Below are 26,754 nucleotides of genomic sequence, written 5' to 3'. Positions count from 1 at the left end.
GCTCAGAAGAAAGTTATGTTCATGAAGAACCCAGCTGGTGATTCTCCAAGTTCCCAAACTGATTTATTTCTTATCAGCTTGATCATGTGCTTCTCAAGAGAGAAAGGACTATAAATTTCTAAGAAACTAAATTCTTTTATTCTGTTGGGTGAGAAAAATCCTTTAGGAAAAAGTATTGGCTTCCTACCCGTGATCCTAAGAAACCAAAAGAGCCATTATACACTGAACTTTTTATGCTAAGAAAAGTGGTATCAAGAGAGATCAGAAAATACAACTTTGATTTAAGCACCATGAAATTTTTGTCAAGCAAAAATAGTCTTTATTCAAATTTAATGGAAACAGGGGTCACTATACTTTGCAAGACGGGGAAAAATAAAATTAAAAAAAATTATTTTCTTTTCTTAATATAAAACAATATAATCACAATACCAGAATATGGAACTCTAGAGTTTGTTTCCTATGGGTTACTGCAGGTATCAATTTTCCTTGACTGTGCTATTCACAACTTTGTAAGTCCAAAAATATGAAACCAAGTGGTAGGAAACTTAAGACTTAGCACTTTCACTAAATGGCATACATCAAAGGGCATCAATTCAAGGGCAAAAATGGTTGAACTCACCATACCTACCTATGTCATCATTCCAGCCTTAGACCTGTCCAGGTACAGAGCTCCCTGTGAGAAGTGCCAGGCCTGAACGCCAAGGCATTTTGGATATTCTACTGTGGACCATGAGGAAAGGGGGTTTTCAAAGAGACTGTTTTCAGTCGAGCAGGAAGGCCTGGCGCCAGGAGGCTTTACGGAGAGGAAGCACTTAGATTTAACAATTGTAGACACACCATTAGGGGAGTTAAAAATGTACAGCAGTGACATAGGTTCTACTTCAATCACTTGTGCTACGGCTACCAAACATGTACAAAACTTCTCGGGTAGTTCCAGCTGTGGTAGTAGCCAGTTAGGATCTTGAGTGGGATCTAGATCTAGACCGGGAAGGCGATCTGGATGCAGACCTGGATCTAGACTTGGACCGAGATCGGGTTTTTGAAGCGGACTTTGATCTGGAGCGTGATTCTGAGGGGTTTGGTTTGGATTTAGAATTGGACCTTGACCGGGACCGGGGCTCCTGATTGGTGCTAGCATCCTTGCTCTCCCCTCCACCTTCCTTCTGGCCAGACTCAGACTTGGCACGTTCCCGCTCCTTTGACGCTGAGCGGGACCGTGATCTGGACTGGGAGTGGTCGGCATCTTCCTTCTTTTTCTTCTCGCTGCTGCTGCTTGACTTGCTGTCTCGCTTGCTGCCATGCTTTCTGCTCCTCTTGCTCTTGCTGCGGCTGCGGCTGCGGCTGCGGCTCCGACTGCGGCTGCGGCTCCGACTCTCCTCCCGGCTTCTCTTCCTTCCCTTCCTCTTGTCCTTGCTTTTGCTGCGACTCCTGCTGCGGCTCCTGCTGCCTCCCTTGCTCCTGCTCCTGCGGAGGCCTTTCTCCTGACTCCGGCTCTTCTCCTTGCTCCTGCTCCTGCGCTTCTCCTCCTCCACTCTCCTCTCCTGGCTCCTGCTTCGGCTTTTACTTTTGCTTTTATGCCGACTGGGACTCCTGCTCTTGGACTTCCCAGTGTTGTCGTTGTTCTGAATCTTCTCTTCAGCTTGGTCTTTACTCTTGCTGCGGCGCTTGTCCGCGCTGCGGCTGCGGCTGCGGCTCTTTTCCTTTTTGCTGCGGCTGCGGCTCTTACTGCGGCTACGGCTCTTGCTCCGGGAATGGGAGCCAGACCTGAGAAGACAGTGATGTGAAAGTCACATACAACTCCATACCTGATGCTGATCATCAGATGGAAAAGCCAAAGGGACATGGAGCTTTGCCCCACAATATAATGCCTGGCCAATGACTGCTGAACCCCCGTGATTCCAGTCCAGATCTGGAGAAACTGGCGTAAGACTGGTAACATGGCTGTAATCAATGTGGCAAATGGTCTGGGCATTTCCTGTCCAACCCCTCCACTCATACCAAGGAAGACCTACCTAGACCGAGATCTACTCTTAGAATGACTGCTTTTGCTGCTGCCACTTCGGCTTCTGCTCTTACGAGAATGTCTGCTTCGAGAGCGAGACCTACAGAGAGAAAACATTAAAAAATATGTTAATAATACTTGCTGACAAAGCCTAGAGAGGAACAGTCAACTAAGTTATTTTTTCAATAAAAAATTATGTTTGGCACTGACTGTCCAGGCACAACGCTGAGAGAACTCTTCCTGTGCTCTAGGCCCACAGATCAAGTTGCTCACAAATATCCCATTTGGATGGCTTACCTGAAACTGAGCAACTCGAACTTTGAACTCACTCTGCTGGGTTCCGTCCTCATTCCCACAGATGCCACGCCCTCATGCTAGAAACCACAGCAGCCTGTGATTCTTCTCACTCCTTCAGCCTCTTCCACATGGTAACCAGCCTCTTCTCCTGTCTATTCACCTCTGCCTCTGCCCTCTTCCCTTGGTCCCACAACAGCTTCCTGACATGTCTCCTGGCACACCTGTGCCCTTTACCCATCTCATCTGTTCACCTCACGTGGACTCTTATTGTTGCCTTTTAGGTTCAGGGGGGGAAATAACAGATTCCAGGAGCAGGGCAGAAAATGAATAAGAAAACGGGCCCAGAACGTTCATGATAGAAAGAGGCAAACTCAGAGATTCCCGAGCACCAACATTCATGAAAGGATTTTTGCCAAAAATGTTTACCTGTATCTCATCTCATTGACTCATCTTGCAGATTTAACTTCCAGATTACAAAAACTTAAGGGGACACGTTCAAATTCAACGATACTAAGAGGAAATAGGCAAATAAATTCAGAATGTAGGATAGTATTAAAAATCAAGAAAAGTAAATGTCATAGGGACAAGAAGGTAGGAAAACTTCAGACAAAAGAGACCTAACCATCCCTTGCAATGCATGACAGTAAGACTAGATCCTGGTCAGGAAAAAAAACCAGCTCTAAAGACATCCATAGAACAGCTGGGAATACTGTAATATGGCCTGGACATTAGACAACTTTATAGTCACGATCGTTCTTAGATTAGAAAATAGAAGTGTGGTTATCCTCATTTCTTGGAGACACATGCTAAGTATTTAGGGGTCAAATGCCATAATTTCTACAACTTCCTTTCAAACACTATGACAAAATAAAGGTAGAGTGTGTATAAATACACACAGAGCAAAAAAGACAGGGCAAAATGCTAATGACTGTTGCCCTGGCCGATTGCTCAGTGGTTAGAGCATCGTTCCCAGGACTGAAGGCCCCTAATTCGATTCCCGGTCAAGGGCACACACCCCAGGTTCAGATTTACCAGCCCCGGTAGACAACCAATGACGTCTCCCTTTCATATCGATGCTCCACCCATCCCCCAGCCTCCCTAGAAATTAATGGGGGGAAAATATCCTGGGATGAAGATTAAAAAATAATAATAATGACTGTTGAAGCTGGAAGGTATATGGTGTTTGTGAACTACTCTTTCAACTTTATGTTTGAAAATGATCACAATAAAAAGTTTTTGGGATCCAGCCAGTGTGGCTCGGTGGTTGAGCATCCACCTCTGAACTAGGAAGTCAGTCCCAGGTTTGATTCCTGGTCAGGGCACATGCCTAGGTTGTGGGCTCAATCCACAGTGTGGAGCATGCAGGAGGCAGCTGATCAATGATTCTAATTGTTGATGTTTTTTATTTCTTCCCTTCTTCTCTGAAATCAATAAAAATATATTTGAAAAAAGTTTTGAGAAATATTTAGTAAAGCATATTCACACAAAATCCAAACCAAACAAAAAGATACTGAAACAGGAGCCAACTTGAAGAGCTCTCAATGACCAAAGACATAATATAACATTCTGAGCATAAAAAATTATGGCCGCAATAGACAAAACATTAACAAGAATTCATTCAAAATGATACTAAATGACCACCTTTATCATCTTTAGGAGTTACTAGGGCACATTTAGTATTCTGAAAGATGGTAAATAAAAGTATCAAATTTTCAGTTTGCATTCCTGCAAAAACTACTTGAGGGTAACAAAAGTATGGATGACAGAAATTGTCCTTTACAGAAGCATAGCCTTTAAATACAGAAAGAATGATAAAATTAAAGTCATCATTTTGTAACCACCAACGAATAGCTCTAGGTAATAATATCAATAGATGCTAAAATTATTATGTGAAATGTTGATGCAGAACTTGATAATGGATGGTTCAAGGTGATAATGGAACCATTTTTCAAAGTGGGACAGCCAAACGCCACATAAGTGAGGCAACAAGTACAAAGCACTACTGGATTTACTCTAAATGCCTCAACATCTAACAGGTTACAGGCAACATGGAGAATAAGATAAAGAAATGTGTTAACAGCACAAGGACACAATTAGCAAAAATCTCAACTATGGGAATATCTTAAAAACAAATAACTGTTTCTTCAACAACTAAATGCATGGAAAATAAAAAAGGTAAAGGAGGACATAAAAGGAGAATTAAGAGCCGGTTTGGCCAATGGATAGAGTGTCGGCCTGTGGCCTGAAGAGTCCTGGGTTTGATTCTGGTCAAGGGCACATGCCAAGGTTGCAGGCTTGATTCCCTGTAAGGGGCATGCAGGAGGCAGCTGATCAATGATTCTCTCTCATTACTGATGTTTCTCTCTCTCTCCTTTCTCTTCCTCTCTGGGGGGAAAAAAAAAAAAAAAAATTAAAGAAAAAAAGAGAATTAAGAGACATGATTGTAAGGGGTGCACCTAGTCTCTGCCCATCATCTCCAATTTATCCCTTAGAGCTGTTTCTATGATGGTCGTTAGGGAAGCCTCTGCCTGTTCTCCAGACTGGTTGTGCTGTACATTTCCTTGGGCACACTTGGCACAACGCTCAACGCCCGTCTTCCCCACTAGACTGAGCTTCATGAGGCATGGACTATATGTGCCTTGTTCACAAGTGCCTGGCCCATGGGCAGAGCAGCTGCCAAATAAGACAAAGTCTCCACTCGAATAGCTAGAACATCTGAGAGAGTAACCATGGGACCAGTTAGTGGCCCTATCTGCCCTAGTGAGGGTATGATATGAGGGACCCAAGAAGAAATGAGAAAGAAAGTCACTGATTCCTGCCTCAGAGAAAGAACTTGACTTCTATTTGTAATCATGACATAAGAGTTCAAGAGCTTTACAAATAAATATGTAGTTCAAAGTTCTGAGTTACTGAAGATCTCTATTCCTGAGAATTCAACAGGAGAAAGAAAATGGATTATTTACTCTCTCATTAATGAATTAATAGCGAGCTCCAACACATGACATCAACAGTACCTGGAGTGACTCCGGCTCCTGGAGTAGGACCGGCGCCGTCTAGAACCAGGCTTGTCTTCCACTAATCTGATTTTCCTGCCATTGACTTCAGTTCCGTCTAACTTTTCCAAAGCTCTTTTCATATCGGAGTAAGACACAAATTCAATCACCCCTTCATTTTTGCGTCCCTTGTGAGCATCTGCATATGTCACTTCTCCTGCCTGACGCATATAATCCTAAAGATAAAGAAAATCACTGATTAGGTTAAGACACATTTTGTTAAGGCAGCTAATGCAATCACAGTAATGAAAGTTTTCCCTTTCTTTTAGGAAGAAATGCTAGCTTTCCTCAGAATAAAGTTTATTCTTAAAAAGAGTTACATCCACAGCCCTGGCAAGTTTTCTCAGTGGTTAGAGTGTCAGCCCACGAACAGAAGGGCAGGTATCTAGGTTGCAAGTTTGATCCATGGCCCCCATCGGGGTACATACAGGAGGATACCAGTTGATGTCTCTCTTACCCTTTTACTCTCCCCGTTTCCATCTTCTCTCTAAAGATCTATGGAATAAAATATCCTTGGGCAAGGATTAAAAAATAATAAATAAAATATTTACATCTGCACACCGACCATTTACTGAGGTTCTTTAAAGCATCGGGTAGATGGTAGAGATAATGAATATTTAACTGTTCTTTTATAGGCCCAGTGCACGGACTCATGCACCAGTGGGGTCCCCCAGCCTGGCCTGCACCCTCTCACAATCCAGAACCCCTTGGGGGATGTCAAAGAGCTGGTTTCAGTCTGATCCTTGCAGGCTAGGCCTAGGGACCTCACTGGTTCATGAATGCGTGCACTGGGCCTTTAATATGCATATAAGGTCTTTGGTTAATCTCTTCTACTCACCCCCCTCTCTCCCCTCTGAGATCCATCAGTCTGTTCGATGTTTCCATGCCTGTGTGTTGAGCGTCTGCCCCCTGGTGGTCAGTGCGCGTCATAGTGAATGGTCGCTTAGGCTTTCATATATAGATTATGTGTAAATACAAAAAATTTTTAATTACCACTTCCTACATTTTATATGGGCATGTTCTTTGTTTATATACACTTTAGAAGCTCATATAATTACAGTTAAGTTAAGACTCTTACATTTCATTATAAATTCTTGTTTGAAAGCATGTTGGGGGAAATTTTTTTTTTAAAAGATTGCAGCCGGGCCGGCATGGTTCAGTGGTTGAGCGTTGACCTATGAATCAGGAGGTCACTGTTTAGTACCTGGTCAGGGCACATGCCCAAGTTGTCGGCTTGATCCCCAGTGTGGGGTGTGCAGAAGGCAGCCAACTGATGATATTCTCTCTCGCTCTCTCTCCCTCTCTCATCATTGATGTTTCTACCGCTCTCCCTGAAATTAATAATAAAATATATAGGTCCAGTGCACGAAATTCGTGCATGAGTGGGGGTGGGGGGAAAGGAATTAGGGGTTCGGGGAGTATCTCACCTCAGCCCAGCCTGCACCCTCTCCAATCCAGAGATCAGGCCTAAACCAGCAGTTGGACATCCCTCTCACAATCCTGGATCACTGGCTCCTAATCGCTCACCTGTCTGCCTGCCTTGTCACCCCCCGCAGCCTGCTTGTTCAGTTGTTTAGTGGTCCCTCACTAACCCCCCCTGCGAGGGCGTGAGGGTTAATTTGCATATCACCTCTTTATTATATAGGATATTAAAGACTGGGGAGTCTAAATATACACAACTCACTTTGCTAGAGATGACTTGTTTAATGGTGGACTAAAGATGAGAAGCAAGATAGAAAACTTTGAATACCCTTTACCTTTCTTCTAAAGACCATCCAGATTAAGAGACTACCATTAAGCTTTCCTTCCCTATGGAGATTAAAAAGGAACACTGTTCTCAAAGAATGAGCTGGGATCAGTACAACGGATCTTAACTTTCTGACATTAAAATTTTTTCAGATGAATAATCCATGAAAAATAAGTAAACCTTATGAAAAAATATGGGCCAGCCGAAACCGGTTTGGCTCAGTGGATAGAGCGTCTGTCTGCAGACTGAAAGGTCCCAGGTTTGATTCTGGTCAAGGGGATGTAAATGGTTGCGGGCACATCCCCAGTAGAAGATATGCAAGAGGCAGCTGATTGATGTTTCTCTCTCTCGATGTTTCTAGCTCTCTATCCTTCTCCCTTCCTCTCTGTAAAAAATCAATAAAATATATTTTAAAAAAAAGAAAAAGAAAAAAAAAATATTGGTCAGGGAGTCATATTTACCAAAGAGGATCTATCCTGCAAGATTTTCTTTAAAAATATATATATATATATATATATATATATATATATATATATATATATATATATTATTGATTTTTTTTACAGAGAGGGAGGGAGAAGAATAGGGAGCTAGAAACATCGATGAGAGAGATACATCAACCAGCTGCCTCCTGCACACCCCCCACCGAAGATGTGCCCACAACCAAAGTACATGCCCTTGACGGGAACTGAACCTGGGACCTTTCAGTCCGCAGACAGACGCTCTATCCATTGAGCCAAACAGGTTTCGGCATACACTGCAAGTTTTATTTAATGTTGCAGAAAACACTGGTGGTTTCAACTTTTTCTTTAATTGAAAAGAACTACATTGGTATCTTTCTATAATAGGAATTTTCAACTGATATGCCACAAGAATTCTTAAAACATGTAATACCTGACTATTTAGTCAGGGGCACTGACCTTTTTTCCCTTAGATTGTCAAATAAATAAATGAATAAATGACAACCAACTCAACAATAGCCATTAGATAAGGATGAATCAAAGTTACACCTATTTTTTTTTTCCAGATCTGCAAATACATAGTTTATGTGTGCATGAGATGTAAAAGATTGAAAGTCACTGTTCTATAACATTCTCTGTGAAGAAAAATTTCATATAACAGATTGTTTTTAGAGTGATGGTCCCATAACATATAGTGGTAGTGAGATTTTGATGTCTTCTGTACTCTTATGGAACCTTTAATTGGACAATTTCCAAACGCTTTGGGAAAACTTTCAAACACTGCATTCTGTGTATGCCTGGGTCTGCATAAAGTTACCTCTGTCCCAACATTAACTCCTGCCCAACCTATCCCAAAAGGTTAATAGGGTCCAAACCTTTAGGTCTTGCCAGCTGCATCGACTTGACAAATTTTCCACAATAAGTCTGTATTCTGTGCGAGTAGGAGGGCCATATTTATCTCGGCCACTTCTTCTATAACCATATCCACCTTTGGAAGGTTCAAATAGATAAGATTACTTCAGTGGAGGAAAAGGAAAAAATGCCATAGCATATATTTCCCTTAAATATTCCATTCACCCCCATCCCAAATAGCACATATATTTTAACTATATCCCCACCCTCAAATCCAAACTAGATTTTTTTAAAAAAGCAATCAACTAAACATGAAAATTTAATTTACAAAGTTGTAAGTATATATACTCATTAATATTTATATTTAAAAAATCATGCATAAATTAAAAACTATTAACCATTTAGAAGTAAGTAACCAAATTACTAAATCAGTTACTGGTGTTACTCACAGTGATTAAAATTTTTGTGAATATTTTATATGATAAAAAAAAAAAGATTTTCAGGCACCTATTTCAGTTTAATCTCATCTGTGTCTAACCCTTGGGATCCTCACCACCCAGGTCTAATGGGGAAAGGTTGCGGTCGTCACATGGCTTCCTGTTTTTGGTCAGCCAAGGGCCACAATGGTTCAAAGAGCCACGCATGGAAAGGTAACCCAAGGTCAGCAAATGGAACAGGCAGTCATCTTAGCCTCAAAGGATTCTTTTAATTAAAACATTGAGGTCTTTGTTAAATCTATGTTAAACAATTGCATTACAGAGAAAAACAAAACAACAACACAAACACACATCATTAAACATATTTATAAAGTATTAAAACAAGAAATTTATGCCATTAATTAAAATTAAACATCAAATATATTTATTTGCAATTTTACATTTTAAAAGATACAGATTTTAAAAACAAATGGCTTAAATATTAATACATTTCCATGTAACATTCATTAATTACTTTTAAAAATTAACATTCAGTAACAAAGGCATGTCATTGATACAAATGCCCTTTAAATGCTTACTGCGTCCAGAACCGTAACTGCCGTCTCGACGTGGGCCGCGGGCATGCTCAACTATTACTCGCTCACCACAAAGGTCTTTGCCATTCAATTCATAAACAGCATCATCTGCATCTCGCAGATCATCAAACTCCACAAACCCATATCTAGAAGAGAGCAAACAAAATCCTGGTTGGCACCATCTTGACACCCAGCTTCATTACACTGAAGAGAAAGCCATGAGTTCATGCTTAGCAAAGGTTAGGTGGGGTTTGCAAATTAAAGATCAACTTCCTCTCTTCCCTTCGGCAGAAACCTCTTTGCTTTGTGCCAACAGGTTAAGGAAAACTTCTCAAGGTAGACTCCTGTCTTTCCAGTAGGAGACTGACTAGAGAGACCACTTCTTTAGTTCTCCAGTAGTTGGTGGCAACTACAAATACCTCCACAGGGATGCTTGATATAACGTATCAAAATATCTTCGATTAGATCTACATAAAACTCTTCGATTAGATCTACATTCAGACACTGTATCTTAACTGTTGAATCATGTTTGGAATAACATATCAGGTTAAAAAATAATCTCAAACCTCCTTGATGAAAAAATTATTTAAAATGTTTCTTTTCCTCTACCTAAAGGAATTAGTCACAAATGAATAAATGTTCTAGAAATTATCAGTGAGAAATATTCAGAGCTCTTCACTTCCTTGCAATATTCCAAATTCATTTTCATGAGGTTTTAGGTAGGCTGGAATTCTCTAAACTCGTATCTACAGCTGTGCACACTTCCATACAAACTGTTGTTAGCAATTTCCCAGCAAATAGGTTTGGTGGTTTAGCACATACCAGAAAGAAAACAAACTACCCCCAAAAATTCTAATAATGTCTGTTAGAGAATACAACTTATAAAAGGAAAGCATAAAATCTGTAAGATATTTATAAGCAAGATTAAACAAACTGTTATCAATAATCTTGTAGTTTGGTCTATGACAGCTGTGAAAAGGCTAGCTTTGTGACCACAGCTTACATCTAAAAATCAAAACGATCTTGATGATCATATCTGATCACAAAGAAAAGTTACCAGCAGTCGTTAAACTCTAATGAAGTTGGGTACATAGGCAAACTTACTACCGTGTTTCCCCGAAAATAAGACATCCTCCGAAAATAAGACCTAGCCGCAACTTTGGGAGAAAAAATTAATATAAGACACTGTCCTATTTTTTGGGAAACAGGGTAGTAGGGTTTCTCTGGTTTAAACATCCTGGATTACAAGATTTGCTACAAGTTCCTCCAGCCTGACCAAAAGGGCTCTAGCTTCTTTAACATGTGATGCTATATATATTTGGCAACACGTTAGGTAAGAGAACTCAGTTTTGCAGAATTCTTTCTTTACTAAAGAGTTCCTTTCCCATAAGAGTCTCTCAAGGTGACAATGCACAACTTTGGAGGGTTCTTTATGCTGAAATGGCATAAAACCACTAAATCTCAACTCCCTTAAAAAACGTAACATAGACACACCCAGCTGTTTAATGGAAAATGTTTTGTAGTAATACAACTCAGAAACCACCTGGCTCCCCCTTCATGGGCTATGAAGTCTTGTAAAACATGGTTTCATAATTCCATGGGCTAGAATTTCTGAGCAGCTTAATAAGAATGACATTGAACTTGAGGTAATATTTGACAGAGCAGGTAAAATCTTTCCAAATCAGTGACTTTCTATGTTAAAAAGTGCTTTAGCTGAAACCGGTTTGGCTCGATGGATAGAGCATCGGTCTGTGGACTGAAGGGTTCCAGGTTCAATTCCAGTCAAGGGCATGTACATTGGTTGAGGGCACATCCCCGGTAGGGTGTGTGCAGGAGGCAGCTGGTCGATGTTTTTCTCTCATCGATGTTTCTAGCTCTCTGTCCCTCTCTGTAAAAAAAAAAAAAAATCAATAAAAAAAGTGCTTTAGTCACTAAAAACCTCTAGATCATATACTTCCCCAAAGTCAAGTGGGTCATGAGGGAAGTTATAATATCATTTTTAGAGAAACAAGTTTGAAAAGCAAATAAAGAATCAAATCTAACTATTTTCTCTTTGGTTTATTTCTAAATAGATAATAAAGTACCCCCCTCTCCCAAAAGAACCTTCCTTAAGTTAGCTGTCAAGACTTGTCATAGGGCTGCTTTGCCCACAGCATCACTGCTCTCGGCATCATGTGAGAGCCTGAGGCTGAGTACAGAGAGTGGGAGAAAACACTCAACATGGGCATGAAATGGCCTCACACCCCTCTGGCTCAGCACCATTCAATGACCCCAACTATTAATGTGATGCCAGAAGGAAAACAATGACTTCTAAAGATAAATGAGGAACATCTAAGCCGTTCTGTTCAAAATAATAAGGATTTACAACTATTGGGGTCAGAGAATGCAAGACCCTATGCTCTGCAAATCTTCCAAAATAAAAAGCCAAACTGTTGTTTGCAACGCATTCTCCCGGCCTCAGAGATCACCCTGTCATGCCCATTCTGTTCCAAGGCTTACATGCAGAACTCATCTAACGCTAGAGGGAAAGCGAGGACAACCTGTTAAGTGGAGGCACAATGATCTACAAACAAAAGTTAACACTCAAAGACAGACCTATTTTTTTTTTAATTTTTTAAAATTAAAAAAAAATTTTTTTTCCCCCAGCTGTGGCTTAAGGAAGGCATACTTTGTCAATAAAATTCTTTCCTGAGTTGTAGGGATTCATTTGTGTTTTTAGAGGATAATGGCCCTTATAGTCCTTCCTTAATATTTACTCTAAAAAGTCTCAACAGGTGGGTCACATAGTAGCCATATTTTTATGGGCTATCCAAGTTACTTAGTAAAATAGCTGATTTATGATAAAATTTACTTCACAGAAAAATTGTGGTTACTACTCTATGAAAAGCCACAAACCTATTTGGAACATTTTAATGTCAAAGTCCAGTCTAAGGTAAATGAGGCACTGTCACTTCTCTCTGCCACTGACATACTGGGCGGTTTGGAAGCTTAAATCAAGTATCTTTCTATAACACAAACCATACCTCAAAGGGACTCCTGTGCTAAGAGCAAAGGCCAGGGCAGTATGGTTGCTTCTAACACATTACTGTTTGTTTAGATCTGCTTTACTCAAAGAATGACTTTTCATTCAATAAAGTGAAAGGGTTCCCAAATAAAGCAAGAAGACTACATATTAACAATAAAATGTTACTTAACATTTAATTACCATATGCTGGGCAATATTATTTATTATTCATAATACCTAGAGTCAGGTCTATTATCCCTGTTTCATAGATGAGGAAACTGAGACACACTGTAACTATTAAGACTGCAGAAGCAACAACTGGCCTAGGTTCTAGTCCTAGTTCTGCTATAAACCAACTTTTTTTTAAAATATATTTTATTGATTTGTACACAGAGGAAGGGAGAGAGATAGAGAGTTAGAAACATCAATGAGAGAGAGTCACTGATCAGCTGCCTCTTGCACACCCCCTACTGGGGATATGCCTGCAACCAAGGTACATGCCCTTGACCGGAATCGAACCCGGGACCTCTCAGTCCCCAAGCCGACGCTCTATCCATTGAGCCAAACCGGTTTCGGCTATAAACCAACTCTAAAAGGCACATTTAAATAATTTTATTTCTCTTGGTCTAATTTATCTGTGAAAAGAGGGAGCTGTACTACATATGTCTAACGTTTCTTCTAACATCAGAAGTATGACAAATACAAGTTAGTCTTCCTCTGGCCTAATGATGGAATAATGGGATACCTCGTTGTCAAGGAGCACCAGAGGTATACAAGAGTGACAGATGGACAGGGATAAATTTAATGTTTACCATCTAAAATACCTTTTAAAGCTACTATATGGGTTTTATTTAAATATTTTAACTGTCTCTGAAATTTTAGTGCCTTCTAATAGAAAGTAAACAACTCTAAGTCCACCTTACTATCCCTTTGTGCTTTGCATAAAATAACATGAAATTAATCTCTGCTCCCCCAAAGTATTCTCCTTTTGATATCTTTGTCAGAGGAAGGAGTGATATTACACACATGTACATATCTCTGGTGTGACCTGAGACTAAGCCTCACAAGAACACAGCCAACAGATGATACGTTTCTGAATTCTTGCTGCAGACACCTTTCCTCTTCTGCTCTATCTAAAATAAAGACCATCTTTCAATAATTCTAGTATGAGAATAAAGAAGTTGAAGGAATTCTGGAGACTGAATCTAAAACAAATTTAAAAATCCCTCTATGGCAGAGATTGATAAAAACAAAAGCCCTCAACATTCCTCCTCCTGCTGGACTCCCAGGTGTCACATCTCTCAACCTTTCTCCCCCATGCCTGTGTGAAAGAGCAAACAGCATGGCCTAATTATTAAGCATATTCTAGTTAACAATTAAAAAAACTACTTTCTTCAACATTTCTCTGCTATTGCCTTTTCCCAAACTCTTTTTCTCGGGATCATATTTTATCCAGACAAATGGAATAAAAAATGATGGGAGGGAAGTTCCTGTTATTTTCTCCCTTAAAAGAGTGGACACCATGATTCTTAGCAAGTATAGACAGGTATCTGGAAACCACAAACAAATGGCACACAGAATGATGTGGGCTGTTCTAAACTTTAGTCCATTCTTCTAGTTAACAATGCTATGGTCTTCTCATTCAACACCTAATGTACTGCTCAGGCTATCAGTCAGAACGTTAAGTGCTAGAACTGGAATGACATGTTTTTCAAACTAAAGTATCCCAAGACTTCAATTTTAGAAGAATTCACTGAAGAAGTGTTATCATCTGAGCTTGTGTTATTACTAAATAGGCTTTCTGTGATCCTAATAACCTATACCAATGGTCCCAAATACCATTCTGCATGTTCCACCGAAGAGAACGTGGAGTAGATCTCACCCCTTTTGGAACAGCTTAGGGTCATCTGTCTTCCAAACATCATCTCTGAAAAGGGAAACTGGAGAAAAGTCCTGTCTGAAAAATTATGAGCATGACTCGCTCTAGAGTTAGGCTGATCAGTGGTTAACTGGTCAGGGATTGACTAAGGGGACACTTGATACCAGCTAACTGACAGGGAGTGGATATGGGAGCAAGGGAAAGCAAGCCTCCATGCGTGTGCCTGAGATCACCCACCAACACTGCTCACACCAAGGGGTATGCCTTGGATGTTCTCGCTATAAGAAAAATGTGCCCCTTTCACAGTGGATCTCTGCTCACCTTTGTCCTAAAACTGTGCCACATGCTTTTCTTTGTATGTGGACATGACAGTCCTCAGCCAACCATCAGCAGGAGGTGAGTTTTGTTTCCCAATGTGGTGAGCCATTCCCACATTCACTCATTTTCCTTGTAAGAACCGAACCTCTCCATGGCTGGTCAGGATTAGGGATGTTGCTGTAGCCAAGGAAAAATTTTCATCTGTTGAAGTTAACCCATGGGTTGCCTTGAACCCTTAAACTAGGGTCAATAGCACTGTACATTAAGGGCAGAGCCCTTAAATCTATCCTGAAAGAAAGGCATTTAGTGAACAGGAATTAAATAGCTTTCTTTAAAAGCACTCAGTGTTGGATCTATGCTTCAGCCAACTTGGTGTTTGAGATGAAAAACGTTAGGACACACTGATAGGAGAGCGATAATAATTAAAAACACAATAATTCTTGCTGCCTGCTTAGGAAACTGCAGAGATACTTCTGCAACCAACTCTCTAGTGCTCAGGTGAGGCCAAACTGGGACTAAAGTTTGTGAGTGAGAACTGTAACATCTCCAGATCCCAGAGGTCTGCTGCATTCCAGGGACGCAGTGGTCAGGCCCTCAAAGCAGAACCAGTGTCACATTCACTAATTTGGCTCACTGACTATGGTTGCAATTTGACTTTTCTGGTGAGAGGGTTCGTTATAACCCACAATGAGGAGCTGCTGCTACATGAAGTGGTTCCTGAGATCTTTTCCTAATTTGAGACAGAAGGAGGCTTCTCTGGGCATTCTGGCCTTCCCTTCTTTAGCCTCAGAGGAGGGAGGGCCATCAAGGCCGCCTGGAGAAGGTGGATGACTTACCCGTGCTCACTGAGTGGCAGAGCTGGGGTGCGACTTCAGGGCTCACCAATACCCAGTCTGGGGCTCTTTTCACGTCGGCAAACTGGCAGTTCCTGCACACCAAGAGCTCTCTGATTAGAGCTAGTGTGGATTCCTGGTCTGCAAACGTTGGCCACAGCTCAGTCTGCACTTGATTTTTCCCCACCTTCAAAGAAGAAAACCTACCTCATGATTTCTCTTCTGGATCCCTGACCATTAATTCACTCCCCAAACCTTGTAATCTACCTTTGACTATTCCTCTCTGGTTGCCCAATCAATCTATTGCCCAGTTCTATAATTTTCTCACTTGTTGGGCCCTCAGGACTCTTCCTGTTTTGATCAACTTACTTAATTCTAAGCTATGGCTATTTTTTTCTTAGTCAGCTTGTCTCTTTGCATGTAGGAGGGAAAGTTAGCTATTTTATCATTCTTTTGCTAAGAGGTCTATAATGACTCCTAAATATCTGTTTATGTCACTCTCTAAACTTGGAATGCCTTGATTACACAAGGTAAATAATATCAATCTTCTTCCATATACTCTCTCATGAGTCTCAGAAACTTGCCAGATTCCAATTATTTTAGCACTTTCTTTAAAGTTTTAACATGCCTATTGAGTTTTATGTTTCACACAATGTTTTTGCGGCCTTTCAAGCCTTGTTCTTATCCTCTCATTTGATTATGAGCTCTTTAATAAAAATAGCAAAGTTAATATTTAGCATAGTGCCTGGCACACTGTAAATAATTATTCATGTTTCAGTAATTCCCCATATAATAGATGCAGAGTATACTACTACTACTTCTCCCATTTTACAAATGAGAAGACTGAGGCATGAAGAGGCTAAGCAACTTGCTCATTGTCAAGGAGCTCATATGTGGTATAGCTAAATTTGAACCCAGATCCATCTGACTCTAAAACCCAAGGTTACATCACCTTCATAAAGGCAGATGCTTCTCTCCCATAGTCCTGAGTATAAACCTTTCCATTCAACAAATGCTGCTGCTTGAATTGCAATCGAACTTCAGATAAGCTAGGCTGTATTAAAGTTTTTCGCCAGACTGGGTAAAGTCTCCAGAGTAAAAAAAAAAATTTATCCCAGGCAGGGTGAAACACCTCTAAGCTTGAGGAATATAACAACCAGGTTACTTTCACTCTTGTCTTTTGGTTCCCATTAGCCAGTGTCAGCCATCTGGTCCTTCCGAAAACATGTGTGGGTTCAGAATATAACAGACTAGAAGAATAGAGGAAAAATAAGATTATTCTGTGCCATACCCATTCTGGAGGTCCCATATCAACCCCCAGAATATGTCTTTGATTTTAGGCTCAGCAAAAATTAGACTAACATAGAGACATTAGAGAGTTGGGCCTTGAGGTGATAGATGTGAGTGGATATTAACAATATTATGTATCTAAGAATGCATTTAATTAGTTTTGTAAGGGCTGATAACTGGGACCAATAAATAAATAAATAAATAATGGGGGGAAATGGACCAGAAATAAAAAGAATATTATAAGGTTTACAGATCTCCCACTATACAGGAATTATAGTAACCAGAAAACTTTGTAAATAAGCATTTAAGATCTGATTGAATTTCAACTACGATTAACATGACTACTACGCCCAAATTTCTTTTTAATAACTTTCACAGCTTTGATGGTTACAGTAATCTCACAGATGAAGAAACAAAGACTTACAGCAGTTAAGTAATCTTGGTCTAACACTTTATCACCATGCTCTACTATCTCCTATACACCAAGAGAAAGAAGTGGTCCATAGGAACAAACACAATTTGAAAAATACAAGTTCTAGAACACAGAAATCAGTTTCATCAAATTATGTGCTGTGGGTGACAAATGCCCACATGAATATTAGCATCTAATAAGAAAAATTAATTGACAAAAAATACCGTATCTGGCCCAGTGGTTTGGCTCAGCTGGTTGAGCGTTGACCCACGAATCAGGCAGGAGGAGGTCATGGTTCGATTCCCAGTCAGGGCACATGCCCGGGCTGCACACTCAATCCACAGTAGGAGGCAGCTGATCCATGATTCTCTCTCATCACTGATGTATCTATTTTTCTCTCTCCCTTCCTCTTGCTGAAATCAACAAAACACATATTAAAAACAAACAAACCGTTTCTGCATCTGTTGTGTATTACTACTAGTAAGATGAAACAATTATTCTTTAGTAGAATCAAACCTATAAATTAACTAGTAAAATGTTAACACCAGTATAGGGAAACAGAAAAAGGTATCATACCATAAAGAAAATACCAGCCCATTTCTGAAGGATTATTCTAAAGGAACATTAACATACCAGGGTGAGGAAAATAGAATAGAAACAATCACTGTCCTAAAAACTATGCAATAAAAATCCAGCCTGTATTTTATAGTTCCTCCAGAATAAAAGGTAGAGGAATATGTATCAAATTCAAATTTATTTTTACTTTAACTGCCTTATGCACCTATCTGCCAATTTGTTTCAACTATCCAAAACTGTTTTAAAAAATTAACTAAGGTTGCCAAACCATTTCACGTTTATTAGGTTAGTTATATTTCTATCTTACAAAATGGGACTAAGCTCAGAAAGCAACAGACCTACAAATAATGTGTAAATCAAATGATCACAACCAGAACTTCTGTCATAACTAAATGTTATTATTTTGACATTTTAAGTCAACATGGCTGCTTTCCTTACATGGGGGGTTAAAGAGGGAATGCAAACACAATCACTCTTGTGTCCATTTTCATTTTCAGACACTTATCAACATTAAGTGTAAGTGAAATTAGAAAGTCTACAAGAAAAGGGGGTTAATTATTTCCTGCTGACACACTAAAGTTCATGAAGACTCAATCACAATTATAAACAATTAAAAAAACCCTCAAGAGATGAAAGCCATAGGACATAAGATAGAATTACTGTTACTTGTACGTAATGAAAAATAAAGTTTTACATTCAACAGACAGCACAACCTGATTCCACATCAAAGATACAAAAAAACCCAGTTCCTACTTCTAAAGACACTAGGAGTGGGGTGGCAGGTGTTAAAGCCTCTTATAATAGGTTATGCCTCTGGGACCATCTTGGCTGTTCTCATGTCCCTCAACGGCCCCAATCCCTGGGCTGCAGTCAGTTGCTTTTGCATTTTTATTTTTGGTTAAAGATGACACTCCCTATGTTATTTCTTGGGGATGCCCTTCCCCGGAAATTGGCCATTTAATATTTTAATGAAATTATTTTAACATTAATGGACAGCTTCATTTTATCCACATGAAGTTAACGTTTCTCTAAATTAGTGCTTTTATTTTTTATTTTATTTTTAAAATATATTTTATTGATTTTTCACAGAGAGGAAGAGAGAGGGATAGAGAGTTAGAAACATCGATGAGAGAGAATCATTGATCAGCTGCCTCTTGCACACCCCCTACTGGGGATGCGCCTGCAACCAAGGTACATGCCCTTGACCGGAATCGAACCCGGGACCTTTCAGTCCCCAGGCCGACGCTCTATCCACTTGAGCCAAACCGGTCCCGGCTAAATTAGTGCTTTTAACCTGAGACTCCTGCTTGATTCATTCCTGAACATTGAACTCAAACTCCCTTCTTTTCTCTGCCCTTTTTCTAGGTCTTAGAGGTCTTTGCCCCATCCTCTAATTCTGGCGTCCAGAGCTAAAGACATGGTTAGTGACTCGGATGAGGGACAACAAGTATCCTTAAAGTGCTTCTTCAGGTATCATCATTTGCAGTTCAGAGACCTCTAGACTTTCTTTTCTAAAAAATATATATATTTTATTGATTTTTTACAAAGAGGAAGAGAGAGGGATAGAGAGTTAGAAACATCGATGAGAGAGAATCATCGATCAGCTGCCTCTTGCACACCCCCTAATAGGTATGTGCCCCTGACCGGAATTGAACCCGGGACTTTTCAGTCCACAGGCTGACGTTCTATCCACTGAGCCAAACCAGTTTCAGTGAGACCTCTAGACTTTCATCTCAATACAAAGAAAAAGGTCATGGAGGGCATTTCTTCAAATATGGGCATGTAAATTCTGATCCCTCCCCTTAGGATACTCCAAGACCAGACAGCTCTAGCAATGCTAACAGGCCAGAGGTCATTTACAGCATTTACTGGCACAAATCCTACCCAGGTTGGCCATAACAATGCTGACTGTATAGCCTTCAAAGTGTAGCCTGAGGTGGAGAATCACTAGCAGTCTCTGTCCAGAGCCAACATCATAAAAAGTACCACCTGTCATATTTTTGGCAGTTACTTGTCAGCTTGTTGGAAGCCTCTGCCAAGAGACTAAAGGCTGAACAAGTTGTGGAACCTGAACCACCTTCTCACCCTTGGAGACAAGTCCCAAAAGGACAGGACAGAAGCATCTGGAAACAAACAGCAAAGCTTTGACTGACTCTTCCATGCTATATCTAGTATGATGAGTAGGAAAGATCTTCAGTTTCCAGAATTATCCATAACTCATTCTGCAACCATGGGCCAGTCACTAAATCTCCCCAATGCCTCAGTTTCCACAACAGTACAAACTAGAGACAAAACTCGTTTGTAAAGTACTTTGATATAATCAGTTGAAAAAAATAAATAATACAAACGTACACTGTTAATATATTCTAGTTTTAAAATTCTAGTGTTACTTACAGATTTCTAAATACCACATTTAACAGTATTTTGTTAGATGCTTGGAGTACCTTTTGTCTAAGGAGCTCAAAGGACAGTTTTCTATTTAGGTTATTTGGAAGCACCCCAAAATACTGGTAACCCAAAGCATATTTATCTAGTCTGCATACTGTAGACAATACTTCACATGGCCCTTTTATTCATATGCTACCTCAATGAGGAAGAGAGGAACAAGATATTAAACCAAGGAATAGGGGTTTAAAAAATAACTTGGCCAAATAAAGATAATGTTCATTCAGATCACAAGCTGGGGAACCAGGACCATGGAGTGGAAGTGTTGAGCCAGGTCAATTTATGGTAGTAACACATTTGGTCAAAATTGCAGTATGGTATTGTCTCCTGGCAGTGATTTATCAAAGCAACAAATTAAAAAAATTACCCAAGTCTTTGGAAAAATAAAGTAACACTTAATTTTTTTGGAAGTAGGATGACTTCAACAAGAGACTTCAGTACAAACACAACTTGGTCACATTTGTATTGGTCACACTACCAATAAAACCACAGACTGCTATTTAATCCATAGTCCTATTTTTCATTATGTCTTATTTGCTTAAGAAAAAGTTCTTGGTTAAAACACACAAGACCCTTTCACCTGTTTAATCAGTCAAGATTTTAAACGACATGGATGCTCAATGCTGGTGAGCTGCCAGGAGGAAAAGTGACTTGGCTGTATGCATTGATAGCCTGGAAAATGTTTATTCTTGCTGTGATACATGATTTTACTTCATAAAATCTGTCCTAAGGAGTGACAAAAATGCAAACAAAGTTTTATGTCCATATCCACCACAGGTTACTATTTTTAACAGCAAGAATTTAGAGACAACCTTGGAGTAGTGGCTGGGTAAATTATGATACAGCCATACAATTGGTTTTATGCAGTCATTAAAATGATATGCATTAGGAAGATTTTAATGTAATAGAAAAATATATGAGAAAAATTAAGTAGAAAAAATGGGACATAAAATTGCACACAAGACTATGCCTATGTTAAAAGGATATTTAATATTTCTTTTCTTTGTGTTTTTGGTATTGTTTAAATTATCTACCACAAACTTATTTTCTAATCAGTCAAAAGTTTTATAATAAGAAATAAGTGTGGTATTTTGAAGTGTTAACTTTATGCATAAATAGTTGTTCAAATCCTCCTTTAAAGGAATCTGTTTTAAACCTTAGATAAACATAAAATTAATACAGAACCAAACTCCTTACTTTTCTTAGCAGAGATTCAAAGACTGGGACTGTGTGGGTTCAAATGTGACATTTTGAGGGCAGAACTGCCCAAGAACAAAAAAGTGATGGTGGTGGTGGTGGGGGACTCTTATCCCCTTCCTTACCTAGGAGTCTGTACTTGTTCATCAATAAAAAAAATAAATGAATGAATAAATAAGTAAATAAAGTGGTGGGGTCCTTAAAGGGAGAGTGTTTTTCTTTTGTCATTCCTGTCATCCATTAATTGTATCATTACCATAAAAAAATAAAACACTTATCTGCTTTTTGGTGATGGATAAAAGTAATCTCTCATATGATTAATAAACTAACAACCTGAAACCAATTCTTGGAACATTAAACTAATTAATTATATTTCCTTTATCACCCTTTTAAAAGAAAAGATGAGAAAACACAAGCTCCCATCAATTCTGTCAAAAGATAAAAACATTACCTTAGCCGATATGTTTTAGTGGATAGAGCATCTGGCTGTGGACTGAAGGATCCTGGGTTCGATTCTGATCAAGGGCACATGCCTGGGTTAGGGGCTCGATCCCCAATTTGGGGGGGGGGGGGGCGTGCAGGAGACAGCCAGTCAATGATTCTCTTTCATCATTTATGTTTCATCTCCCCCTCGCCCTTCCTCTCTGAAATCAATAAAAATATTTTTATTTTAAAAATATTTTATTGATTTTTTACAAAGAGGGAGGGAGAAGGATAGAGAACTAGAAACATCGATGAGAAACATCGATCAACTGCCTCCTGCACACCTCCTACCGGGGATGTGCCTGCAACCAAGGTACACACCCTTGACTGGAATTGAACCTGGGACCCTTCAGTCCTCAGGCCGACGCTCTATCCACTGAGCCAAACTGGACTTGGCTAAAAATATATATTTTTTAAAAAGATAAAATCCTTCTTGGAGTAGGATAACCATAAGACAGTAATTCTATCTTATGTCCTGAGGTTGAAGATTCATTTTAGTATCTGAGGCCTAACAATACCCACAGTGATAAGAGACTCATTGAAAAAGTCTGAACATATTTAAAAAATTAAATAAGGTACCTTCTACTTGGAGGAATTTTTAAAAAGGGTGTAAACAAAAAATTTCTGGTAATATTTAGTTATTGTGAAAATTCAATTAAACAGAACAGGACATCTCCTAAAAATTCTGGCTATTTACAATTTCACTGTAATATGAAACACAGGTTCTGAATTTATAGCCAAACTTCCTTGGAGAGTTTTAATTCATGCCTTTAACAAACTTAAACAAACAACAACAAAAACAAACAAGATAAAACCCAAAACTTCAATGATACTGGTCCAGCTACTAGGCAAGTAAAATAATCTCAGAATGTGATAAATTTTATTCATTAACTAAGATACGGAAAAATTAAAGGATCTATGATTAAAACCACAAGATTTTGTGGCAATAGAAACTACTGTATCAAAAACACTTTACATGGAGACAGTGATTTTATTATTAACTAGAGGCCTGGTGCACAAAATTCATGGAGGTGTGTGTCCCTCAACCCAACCTGCTGGACCCTCTCTAATCTAGGACATCCTTCTCACAATCCAGGACTGCTGGCTCCCAACTGCTTCTGCCTGCCAGCCTGATCATCCCCTAACCACTCCACTGCCAGCCTGATCACCCCCTAACAACTGCCCTCCCCTGCAGGCCTGGGTCCCCTCTCCTGCAGGCCCAGTTGCCTCCAACTTCCCTCCTCTGTCGGCCTGGCCACCCCTAATGCCCTCCCTTGCAGGCCTGGTCCCTCCCAATTGCCCTCCCCTGCTGGCCATCTTGTGTGTTGGAGTGATGGTCAATTTGCATATTACTCGTTTATTAGATAGGAGGATAAAGAAAGCCCACAGGACTCACAGAGCTTGAAGGCTATACTTTAAACAGGTGCTGCTAATATTGTTGCTTCCTTGGCTCCAGGGTGACTACTGCTGGAGTTAGTGGCAGGTGTGAAAGTAGGATCCACCCAAGGAGATCTGGAGTGTCTCTATGGTCCTGGGAGATCTACCTCATGTTTGTGGTCCTAACCTCCTAGGAGTTCTCTACAACAAAGGCAATCTAGATTAAGGTGGCCTGGTACAATGAACTACTGCACACATACTCTTCTCCAAATCCCAAGAGGGCTCACAAAAGCCTCTCCTGGACACTGTAATCTCACTTGAAGAGCTCATTTGCTTCCTCATTTAGTCAACTTTCTATTAAAGCAGTACTTTATGGCTGTGTAATTAATTCTGAACTTTACCCGCAACCATTCAGCTTAACTTTTCTGTCAACTGACATATCTCCCTTATACAAGTTTGAACTCCAGCAATTCTTAAAAACACTATCCACCCAAAATCTGCTTTTGTGTTTCAATTACTAATAATCATAATCCAGATATGTTCAGGAATACTTCTGAAGGAGATAGATCTACTCTCCTTCTTAGTTTCTAGGAATATAAGGTTATACATGTTACTATATTATGCCCTCTTTTCCTTTTGTATCCACTTCTCCCTTTCAGACTCCTCTGCACTTTTGCCATCTTGTCCAGATAATTCTTGCTTAAAATACATCTATGCCATTGGTCCTCAGCTCAGTCATTCTCCTCAGTAATGACTCCTGAATGCTGCCAGGTGTACTTGCTTGGTGATGGTCACACCAATCTTCAAATCCCTGTAATGACTTCCTATTCATCATTTCAACCTTCACTTTCAATCACAGATTTCATGCACATCAGTTTCCCCAGAGAGATCTAGATATTCAGGGTTCTGGAAGAATCTGCCTTTCCTCTTATCCCAAGATTTCCAGGATTGCTCAATTTTCCCCTCCAGAGCCTTTGCATTCCTAATCTATAATTTTGAACTTTAAGTGTAAAGTCTTATAGTTGTTTCTGTTTTATGTTGTTAAATTTCTAGATCCTTCATGGGATTCAATCCAAGCTACATTGTTTATTCTCAAAATTATTCCTTTTTGGACCACCTCCTCATTATCTGTTATGACATACACTATTCCCAGACACTTCTCTTTCTCCGTTTCAAACTCTGGCCAATCCATTCTTTAAAGCACATTTCAAACAACCATTCCAAGTTTTACATGTCTGAGTTTAAACTGAGAGCAAACATTTCTTAATTCAAAGTATACATTTTATAACCATGAACACTTTGAGAATAGAATTCTCTTCTGCCGCCTCCCCAATTCATTTAGCACAGTAGCAGGCATCCTGTTGGTGGATTATCACGTATTTGTTTAATTAACAAGTTTTCCCATTAATATCAACATTATGTCCTGCTCAGTCACTTGAATAACCTTAAAGAGACCTCACCAAACATGCTTCAAACTAAGACATCTCCTAACGATCACAGTCAAATCCCTGTGATTATAGCTACCATTTATAGCTATGAGCCAAATGCTTTACAATTATTATCTCTAATTTTCCTGGATGAGGAAACTTAGAATATGGGAAGTAACTTGCCACAGATAGTAAGTAGTGAAGCTAAGATTTGACCTAGGTTTGGGCTAGTTTCAAAACGCATGCTTTCCCATAAAATTTATTCTATCAACTTATTTGGGTTCTGAAGAAAACTTGGAATTTTAACTTGAACTCTCAAGTTAAAATTTGGGAGTTTATATGTATCACAGGTATATATGTATCACAGTAATAACCTTCCTCCCCTTATCTAAGATTCCTTAAGTACTGAAAGCCCTGTTGTACAAAATGAGTACTCTTCTAAGTCCTTTACTCTCAAAGAGATCAGTATTCATACTAAACAATTTATTGGGGACATTTCCTTCGTAAGAAGAAAATTCTTCCTAACGATCAATTTGAAATGACTTTAAAACCCAGCCAACAAATTGAGTATATGATAGCTACCAATTTTCTCAAATATGCAATTTATATTTAGGTATCTTCCATAACTTCTCAAGGGTCAGCTACTAGTATTATACGGGGGAGTAAACTATGGCCTCATCAGACCTCTTGCAAAGCAGGTCTTATTAAAAAAAAAAAAAAAAAAAGAAAGAAAGAAAGAAAGAAAATAAAAAAAAGAAAAAAGCCTAGAGTCCTTAACACCAAGATTCAGGACTCTAAAATGTTTCCCTTACCCTAATTTCTTTGAAGTCCTACCTAAATTTCCTGGCTCTGATCGTTTTTTTTCCTATTGAATGTATTCTCCAGACCCTACTCCTTAGCTGTTTTCCCTGAAACGTGTAGACCCTGCGGGCCCTGCTCGGCCAATACAGATGAGGAATACAAGTAAGAGACCACACACCCCGGGGGCAGTGAGCTGTGGTCTCCGTCTACATCAGCTGGTTGACGCACATACTGGCCTGGGGGGCCACTTTCTCCAACAAATTCTACAACGACAAAGTCGATTTTTGGCAAGCTGGAGACAGCCTGGAAGCCGTACGGAGTCTTACAGATAACGAGTTAAGACGTTAATTTACCCCTGCGGAGGGAGCGGTAAGACGATACTTTGGAAACTGTCACTAGACTACTCAACCCGGAGTCTCCCGCCCAAAAAGAGTGCGGCACATGGCGAGGCTAAACAAGGCCTCTCCGGAGCGGCCGGCGCCGGGGAAGATGCGCCGTGACCGTGGGACTCGTTGGACAGGGAAGAGGTGAGTGGGAAGGGGGCAGGAAATCCTGTCTGTGTCCAGCAGCCAGAGAGCGGGGAAGGTCGGTCTCCGCCGGAGCAAAACCGGGCTCCAGTTTTTTTCCCGGAAGGAAAATCCCAGGCCTCTTCGGCGCCCTGAAGCTGTGCACTCCCTCCCGCCTGGAGCCCAACCTCACTCGCGTTTTCCTTCCCCCCGTCCCACTCGCAGCCTCACCATTGCTCCCATTTCCCTCCACCACCCCCACCCGCGCAGGCGCAGTGGGAGCCCGGGCCTACCCGTGCCCACGAGGCGCCGCGACTATGGCGGAGCCGGAGCGGGCCGGCAGCGGCTTCGCCCCGGCTGGCGTCCCTCTCCCGTCCCCGCCGCTTCCCTCCCACAGCCGGGGCCCTGCCCCCACCCGGGCGGCCCCCGCTTGCGCCCTCCTCACCCGTTCTTCAGGTCCACCTCCAGAATCTTCCCGTAGCCCTTAAAGAAGCGCTCCACATCGCGCTCCCGGGCCTGGTAGCTCAGGCGGCCTATGTACACCCGCGGCATCCCGGCAGCGGCGGCAGCTGGGCCCGGCCCCAGCCCCCTGAGGCGGCGGCCGGCGAAACGAGATCGCGGCGACGGCGGCAGCGGCGACGGCGGCAACGGGCGGGCGGCGAGACGGACGCAGCCGAACCCGAGCGACGTACGCGAGCACGCACCTCACGGGCGCGCGCTTCCCGTCTCCCCCGCCCTCCCCGCAGGCGGGGGGGGAGTAACGGGAGGGAACGCGCGTCCGC

At 40.7% G+C, this 26,754-nt stretch overlaps 1 protein-coding gene across 1 annotated transcript; it reads right to left on the bottom strand.

The window, feature by feature from the left end:
- Window positions 1-296: 296 nt before the first annotated feature.
- On the bottom strand, window positions 297-26,754 carry SRSF4 (serine and arginine rich splicing factor 4). The gene is made up of 6 exons (XM_084875001.1): window positions 26,418-26,754; window positions 9,428-9,570; window positions 8,436-8,548; window positions 5,314-5,528; window positions 2,013-2,102; window positions 297-1,764 (listed from the first exon to the last, which is right to left on the bottom strand). Exons 1-6 carry the CDS (start codon window positions 26,522-26,524, stop codon window positions 954-956), a joined length of 1,479 nt encoding a protein of 492 aa, XP_084731127.1. The 5' UTR covers window positions 26,525-26,754; the 3' UTR covers window positions 297-953.

Source organism: Pipistrellus hanaki (genome assembly GCF_964339955.1).
Source record: "Pipistrellus hanaki genome assembly, chromosome: 2".
Lineage (NCBI taxonomy): Eukaryota > Metazoa > Chordata > Mammalia > Chiroptera > Vespertilionidae > Pipistrellus > Pipistrellus hanaki.
Note: the sequence above shows the minus strand (reverse complement) of the source record. Positions and strands in the feature narration are given on the sequence as shown.

Excerpts from the sequence above, each read along its gene's own strand:
- SRSF4 (XM_084875001.1), bottom strand. The coding sequence starts at position 26,524 with ATGCCGCGGGTGTACATAGGCCGCCTGAGCTACCAGGCCCGGGAGCGC. Across the intron at positions 9,571-26,417 it reads GAGGTGGACCTGAAGAACGG|ATATGGGTTTGTGGAGTTTG; the intron begins GTGAGGAGGGCG and ends GCTCTCTTCTAG. Across the intron at positions 1,765-2,012 it reads AAGAGTAGATCTCGGTCTAG|GTCTGGCTCCCATTCCCGGA; the intron begins GTAGGTCTTCCT and ends CTGTCTTCTCAG.